This window comes from Urocampus carinirostris, chromosome 14 (assembly GCF_059441175.1).
Source record: "Urocampus carinirostris isolate Australia breed hairy pipefish chromosome 14, RoL_Ucar_1.0, whole genome shotgun sequence".
NCBI lineage: Eukaryota > Metazoa > Chordata > Actinopteri > Syngnathiformes > Syngnathidae > Urocampus > Urocampus carinirostris.
The window spans coordinates 40,378,598-40,387,063 of NC_142362.1; the positions used below are offsets into that span (position 1 = coordinate 40,378,598).

General features: G+C 46.5%; 1 protein-coding gene across 8 annotated transcripts in view; it reads right to left on the reverse strand.

The window, feature by feature from the left end:
• The window catches only part of ccdc93 (CCC complex scaffolding subunit CCDC93), a 146,734-nt gene that overhangs the window by 111,432 nt on the left and 26,836 nt on the right, over positions 1-8,466 (reverse strand). For all 8 annotated transcript variants that reach the window (XR_015852737.1, XM_088353254.1, XM_088353253.1 and 5 more), the window contains one exon: positions 8,073-8,167. Coding sequence is in view for 7 of the 8 variants with exons in the window: in XM_088353254.1 (XP_088209380.1) it covers positions 8,073-8,167 (95 nt within the window). In the remaining variant the exon portion in view is untranslated. The remainder of the gene's footprint in view (positions 1-8,072; positions 8,168-8,466) is intronic.

Consider the following 8,466-nt stretch of genomic DNA (forward strand, 5'->3'; position numbering starts at 1 on the left):
GTCTTGCAGTGTTAACCAATGGAGATGGTTTGACTTCTGACAAAGTCAAAAGTAGAGGTTGACCAAGTATCGGGCAGGGCGATTATCGCGGATATCGGTATAGGCCTTTTTTTTCATTCAATGAGCTGATAATAAAATCTGTTGCAGCTGAAACTCTCTTTCTTGCTGCTACTCCTCCCATCCTCCTCTACCCTCCCTGCACCTTCCAAGGGCGGAACAACTGAACGGCAGCTCAGCTGATTCATTCAGACATGCTTGTGTCCGTGACAGAAAGCGTGTTTGCAAGTAAAAGACAGCGTAAAAAGTGTAATTAACTTGTTTTGGACAAGCACGTTCAGGTGGAGATTGACACATTAGCTCTTATCATAACATTAGTTCATCAATCAATCGTGTGTGGTTGTGATTGAGGGAGATAACAAAAGCACACGAAAGTGTGAGTGATCAACTCTCCTAGTACAACATTAGTTAGTCAATCTCGCTCTGAAACAAGAGTGGCCACACTTATTTTGTCAGCTCATCTTAAGTTAATGAAAGTCATGTTGGTTGTATTGATATTTCTATTTACTGAAAAAAAAAATCTGTCCGAATCAAGTTTTTACGTACCCTTATACAAGTTGCTGTTCAGCCTAATTTTATTTCCAACATTGTTTTTTATATAAGTGAAAGATAAGTCATTTTAGTAGTGTTGAAATTCTAATTTAGTTCCTGTAAAAAGTTTCAGAAAACTATTGACATTTTTTTTAATTTATAACAAATACTTTTGTTTCATTTTGCAGTATTATTTCCTCCGCTTAAGCTTTCACAGCAAATGAATATCGGCACCAAATATCAGTTATCAACCTCATCTTAATACTAATAATCAATATCTGCCCTGAAGAACCCATATCGGACAATCTCTAGTCAAAAGTGTGTATTCAACATAAGTGGAAATGTCAATAAATGTTGAGCATCGGCAAGCATCATGGGGTCCAGCCGGGCACAGCCCGAAGGGACGACGTCGGTCCCTCTTCCCATGGGCTCACCACCTGGAGGGTGTAGGGGCCAAAGGGGTCGGGTGCGTAGAGAGCTGGGTAGCGGCCAAGGGAGGGGTCCTTGGCACGACGATCCCCGGCTACAGAAACTGGCTTTTGGGAGATTAAATGTTACCTCACTGGCAGGGAAGGAGCCCGAGTTGGAGTGTGAGGTTTAGAAATTCCGACTAGATATAGTCAGACTCACCTCCACGCACGGCTTGGGCTCTGGTACCAGTCCTCTCGAGAGGGGTTGGACTCTCTTCGACTCTGGAGTTGCCCGTGGTGAGAGGCGCAGAGCTGTAGTGGGCATATTAGTTGCTCCACGGCTCAGCGCCTGTACGTTGGAATTCAACCCGGTAGACAAGGTAGCCTCCCTCCACCTTCGGGTGGTGGGACGGTTCCTGAATGTTGTTTGTGCTTATGCACCAAGTAGCAGTTGAGAGTACCCATCCTTCTTGGAGTCCTTGGAGGGTGTGCTTGAGGGCACGCCCCCTGGGGACTCGTACTGCTGGGAGACTTCAACGCCCATATTGGCCATTACAGCAAGACCTGGAGGTAAGTGATTGGAAAGAATGCCCCCCCTGACCTAAACCCGAGTGGTGTTTCGTTATTGAACGAACACCATCTTCAGAGAGAAGGGTGTCCATATGTGCACTTGGCACCAGGACACCCTAGGCCAGACCTGGGAACTCCGGTCCTGGAGGGCCGTATGTTCTGCATGATTTTTGAGGTTTCTCTGATCTAATACAGGTGATTCCAATCACCAGTATCGTTAACGAGCACTTGCTAGCTTGCTAACGAGGTTATAATTTGTATCATCTGAGTTAAAGAAGAGCAAACTTCAAAATCTGGCAGGACATATGGCCCTCCAGGACCGGAGTGCCCAGGTCTGCCCTAGGCCGTAGTTCGATGATCTACATTGTCATTGTTTCGTCGGACCTGCGGGCGCAGGTTCTGGACACTCGGGTGAAGAGAGCAGCGGAGCAGTCAACTGATCGCCACCTGGTGGTGAGTTGGCTCCGATGGTGGGGAAAGAAGCCGTTCTGACCCGGCAGACCCAAGCGTGTTGTTAGGGTCAGTTGGGAACGGCTAGCAGAATCTTTCAGAAGAAGTTTCAATTCACACTCTGGCAGAACTTTGCCCATGTCCCAGGGGGAGGCTGGGTACAATGAGTCCGAGTGGACCATGTTCCGCTCCTCCATTGTCGAGGCGGCTGACCGGAGCTGTGGCCGTAAGGTAATAAGTGCCTGCGCGGCGGCAACCCTCAGACCTGTTGGTGGTCACCGGCAGTGAAGGATGCCGGAACAAAGTCTTATTGGGCCTTCTTGGCCTGTGGGACTCGGAATGCAGCTTCGGTGGTTGCCGAGGCAAAAACGCGGGCATGGGAGGAGTTTGGTGAGGCCATGGCCGCAAACTTCCGAACCGCTTTGAGGAAATTCTGGTCCACCATTCGGCATCTAGGAGGGTGGGGAGCATTGTGCCAATGACACTGTGTATAGTGGCGATGGGGCGATGCTGACCTCGACCCAGGACGTTGTGAATCGGTGGGCGGAGTACTTCGAAGACCACCTCAATCCCACCGACACGTCTTTCTCTGGGGAAGCAGAGCCGGAGGACTCCGAGTTGGGCTCTCGCATCTCTGGGGTTGAAGTCAGCGAGGTGGTCAAAAAGCTCCTCGATGAGTTCCCACCCTCACCTATGGTCATGAACTTTGGGTTATGACCGAAAGAATACGATCCCGGATACGAGTGGCCGAAATGAGTTTCCTCTGCAGGGTGTCTGGGTTTTCTTAGAGGTAAGGTGAGAAGCTCAGTCATCCGGGAGGGACTCTGTGTAGAGCCACTGCTCCTCCGCATTGAGAGGAGCCAGTTGAGGTGGCTCGGGCATCTGATAAAGATGCCTCCTGGACGCCTCCCTCGGGAGGTGTTCCGGGCATGTCCCACCGGCAGGAGGCCCCGGGGGCGACCCAGTACACGCTGGAGAGACTGTCTCTCGGCTGGCTTTGGAACGCCTCGGGATCCCGTCGGATGAGCAGGGGAGGTGGCTGGGGATAGGGACTTTTGGGCTTCCCTTTTAAGGCTGCTGCCCCCCGACCCAACCCCGGATAAGCGGAAGATAATGGATGGATCGGCAAGCATTAAGAGTTGGTACAGCTTTCTGAGATCATCAAACATGTGACAAATGAAGCAGATACAGTTACCCTGAAAAGGTTACTTAGATAAGAAAAGTTAAACGTCAAGTTACTATAAGCTTAATTTTTTAACTAAATATAAGTGCCCAGGGAAAGGTAAAAGAAATTGGTTTAAAAGTGTAAAGTATTTATAGAATAGAATAGAATATACCTTTATTGTCATTGTTACAACATGGGTTGAATATATTGTGACAACGAAATTGGACGTGGCACTCCAGTCCACATTTTACAGTGAGGACAAAGAAAACAAAGAGATAAAGGAACAAAGATGTTTGTACTGTCCTTGTTGCATAGGCTTTATTTTCCTCCGGAGGGGGGTGTATGAAGGGGTGAGGGACAGAGAGATGGATCCAACTAGATGTTTGATCTCCTACACACGGTCCAGTGTTTTTTCCCTAATTGATCAGTCCACGTATTGAATTGATTCGTGAAGTACAGTCCTTAAACATGCCCGATTAAAGTCGCTGGCGACAATAAAAGCTCCGTCGGGGTGTGCAAGCTGCTGTTTATTGATAGCAGCGGGCGGGGGATTTAGCGCTATGCTAACGTTAGTATCCGGTGAAACTTTAGCATCCGGTGGAACGTAAACAGCAAGCACAATGACCTCAGTTAGCTCTCTCGGTAGATAGAAGGGTCTACACGATACTGCTAGAAACTATCGAGTGAGCAGTGTGAATCAATGATTCGGCTGTTATTGTAGCGCATAGTCCCCTACCCCTGTTTTTACCGGAGTCTCTGTCTTGTTTGTGCCGGTGAAGCTTGCGTCCTGCTAGTTGGACTGCGGCGTCGGGGAGCCAAGACTCCGTGATGACTTTAATACTCCAATTTCGGACGAAGCTGTTGGTGGCGATCCGCAGCTCAAATTCACTCATTTTGTGGACGATGGATATGGCGTTGGTTAGGAACATGCTTGGGAGCGCTGGTCTGTGTGGTCGCCTTCGAAGCCTAAGCCCGACTGGCAGCCTTTTTCTTTTGCTCCGTCGTTGTCGGCAGGCAGATCACCCAGGGAGATCCGGTGGTCTCTGTATATCCCTCGGGATGATGTGGATGTTATTGTAGTTGCGAAAGGAGTCGAAGGGAAAATATGAGGGATAAAAGAACACTGAAAAACAAAAGACGAACTGGAGCCCGTGCACTCGCGCGCACCGCCATCTTGGAATCTTATGCCTCGTTACTAAGCGTTTCTAATAAAATAGTGAATGCACCGGGTGGCCAAATTTCCTTAATCCAGTGTCTAAAATATGTCCGTTTAGGTCGTTTTTTTTTCCTTTAAGTTTACAGATGACAAAACTCAATAGAAAGAAATCTGCAAATGAAGGTTGTTAAACAAATCACAAATGTAATAAAGTGTAACAGTGAAATAACAATAAAATGTTCCGTTCTCAGAAATGGATTAAGTTAATTGGACCATGTTGATTCTTTGTAATAAACAGTCAGATAATTCAGCTAGGGAAAATAGATCAACATCAATGGCCATTATTAATGCAGTATAAGAAATTATTTATTGACTTTTGATACCATTAATCATAATATGCAGTTCAAAGACCTGTAACGATATGGCATCAGGAGTGGCTTTGGAATGGATTTAAAGTTATTTGACTGGGAGGCAGGAATACGTGAAAATGGAAGAACTGACATCTGGATACTTGGACATCTGTTGCGGAGTACAACAAGTTCGGCATCTTCCCCCACCATCGGAGCCAACTTATCTCCAGGTGGTGATCTGTTTTCAGCTCAGCTCCTTTCTTCACCACAGTGTACAGAACATGTCCGACGAAACGACTACAAAGTCGATCATCGAACTACAGCCGAAGGTGTCCTGGTGCCAAGTGCACATATGGACACCCTTATGTCTGAAGATGGTGTTTGTTATGGACAAACCATGACGGGCACAGAAGTCCAATAACGATACACCACTCGGGTTTAGGTCAAGGGGCCATTCTTCCCAATCACGCCCCGCCAGGTCTCACTGTCATTGCCAACATGAGCGTTGAAGTCTCCCAGTAATACGAGTCCCCAGGGGGTGCGCTCTCAAGCACACCCCTCTAAGGACTCCAAGAAGGATGGGTACTCTGGACTGCTACTTGGTGCATAAGCACAGACAACATTCAGGAACCGCACCCCCCCACACATACCCGAAGGCGGAGGGAGGCTACCCTTTTGTCTACCGGGTGAATTACAACGTACAGGCGCTGAGCCGTGGAGCAACTAATATGCCCACACCTAGTGGAAGAGTTCAACCCCTCTCGAGAGGACTGGTACCAGAGCCCAAGCAGTGCGTGGAGGAGAGTCCGAATATATCTAGTCGGAATTTCTCAACCTCACGCATCAACTCGGGCTCCTTCCCTGCCAGAGAGGTAACATTCCATGTCCCAAAAGCCAGTTTCTGTAGCCGGGGATCGTCGCGCCAAGGACCCCTCCCTTGGCCGCTAACCAGCTCTCTACGCACCTGACCCCTTTGGCCCCTCCCACAGGTGGACCTGGTGAGCAAATGCCCGGCCACCAGGCGCACCAGGCCAGCGGACCCCACCTCCAGGTCTGGCTCCAAGAAGGGGGCCCCGGTAGCCCACGTCCGGGCGAGGGAAATTGTGGACCAATGTTTTTAGTCTTCATAAAGGGTATTCTGACCTGCGTTTTGTCTGGCCCCTCACCTAGAACCTGTTTGCCATGGGTGACCCTCCCAGAGGCTTAAAGCCCCCAACAACATAGCTCCTAGGATCATTAGGACGCACAAACTCTTCCACCACGATAAGGTAGCAGATCATGCAGGATCATAGAGATAAATTTTAATAAGAACACAAAACAAACATTTACTAGATGGCTCACAGTTAGGGCAAACTTGTGGGAGCTTGATGCTGGCGAGATCTGGCTCAAGCTCCCATGTCTTGTCTTTTTAAAGCACAGATCACGGACACTTAGAAATGGGTGATCATGCTGCCTGGGGGAGGTCTTGCCCCCAGCAAAGGTTCATGGATACCTTGTTTGATGGTCAACACAAACAACAAAACTGTCAGTCGTTGCCAAAAGCCAGATGCTACCGGGGCAATGGGGAGTTGGTTGGTTGGGGGAGTAGGAAGGGGTGTTTCCCTGTCAGGTGCTACACCCTTTTGATATGGATTTCTTGCATGTTGGGCTCTACCACCAAACCAACATCTAGCAGAATTCATGTGTATATTCTCTCCCATGATTACCGTAAATTCCAGACGATAAGCCGCTACTTTTTTCCCAAACGTTCAACCCTGCAGCTTATTCAGTGATGCGGCCATTTTATGTAATTTTCCCAACAGCCGCCAGCGCCGCTCGAGTTCAAGGCACATGACGCAGCTTCCAAGCTAAACGCAAACGAACAGTCCGATAAAGAAGGAAACAGAGCTACTTCACTCACTTTACTTTGCGAGCGTGTTGCTAACGTGTTTTAGAATAAGGAAGCGTGGGACGACGTGTATATGACAAAGTCTCTTTCCCATATTAAAGGAGGACAACTTTGATGACGATAGTTATAGGGAGGAGGATGAGAACAGTTTACTGTGACATCTACATGTACGGTATTTATTTAACAGATCCGTTAACTGTATTGCAAGCGTGTTTTTAGTAGCGTTTCCTACCCTTCACAGAAACGGTTTGGGATGAAAGTTATAATATTACTAAAACTTCGAAAACTCTCGGTGTACCGTCTTTCTTTGTAAATATGTGTAACCATGTAAAATATGTATTTGCAACTGTATATTTTTGTAATGTATTTATTTGTATTTATTTTGGACACTTATTTTGATAATTCTTGCACTGACCAATTAAAAAGAAGGGGTGTAACAGACGCGGGGGATGACAGGAAGTGGGGACCGGTAAAGGTGATTGTTTGTGGACACGGCAGACAAAAGTGAATATATATTTTTCCCACCCCTTTGGAAATATACCCTTTTTTCCCTTGGATTACTTTTAACGGGACATGGACTCTGCAGGTCTGCATCATATATTAAGTCCCGGTATCATTATCCGTTCATTTTGCCGGTTGTGGTTGTTGAACTGAGTACTTTATGCTCAGTTAAAATCGCGGGACTCAAAGTAGGGTTTGGGTTAATTTTGTGATTGTATTACAACTTTCAACGTGGGCGCACGCGGCTTATATACAGGTGCAGCTTGTGTAAGTACAAAAGTAGTTATCCTCCTAAAATGTGGTGGGTGCGGCTTATAATCGGGTACGCTCTATAGTCCGGAATTTACGGTACTTAAATCAGGGGTGTCCAAACTTTTCAGACAGCAAGACCGATTTGTAAACTAAAGGTGTGTGAGGGCAGATTATTCAGCCTGGCATTCTTTGAGCAGTCTTTAATAAATTCACCCTCTGTGAAAAGTTTCCGCCGCAACCTCATAGCAATTTCATTTGGCTGGCAGGGACTTGAGAAGAAGCGCTGATGTGTCTTTAACACAGCTTCCAGTTGCTTAATGTTTTCACAGCGCTTTTTTCAAGAACGCTTTTTGTAGTCAGCATGTTTCACCTGGAAGTACCTCTTGATACCATCTTCTTTGAAAACGGCCGCAGTGTCTTGGCAAATTAGGCAGATGCAGTTGTTTTGCATTTCTACAGCCACCAACTGGTGATATGGTGAATTAATTTTTTGGGTACAAATTTATTTTTCATTGCCGTCAACTTTACAGGCGGGCCAAACTAATTTTGTGACAGAGGCCGCGGGCCGATGCAAATTTGATCACGGGCCATAACTCCCCCCCCCCCCCCCCCCAGCCGGATTTTGGACATGGTTGACACCGATGTCTAGTGTCCATGGTTAACACTGAATATCTGGTGCAATTGTAAATGTGTCCCAAGTCTAAATAGGTATTACCAATAGTTGGTGGGAGAATCTACTTACATTTTGTGACCAATGGTCGAGTTTTCTTGGAAAAGGAGATTAACATCAATGTCATAGTTACAAGTGGTGATGCACCATGTCATCCCTCCAACCACCTGTCAAACAGGAAACAAAATCAGTCTTATGGAATTTTAAAGACTGCTTTCGAGATATTCTCAGTTAATCCCCAGTACATACCGTTAAAATGACACACACACACTGCATCCGGAAAGTATTCACAGCGCTTCACTTTTTCCACATTTTGTTATGTTACAGCCTCATTCCAAATTGTATTAATTTAATCTCTTATTTAAAAATTCTACACAAAATACTCCATTATGACAATAAGAAAAAGTTTTTTTTTTTAATTTACTTTTTTTGAATTGATTAATATTAATCTATATATATATATATT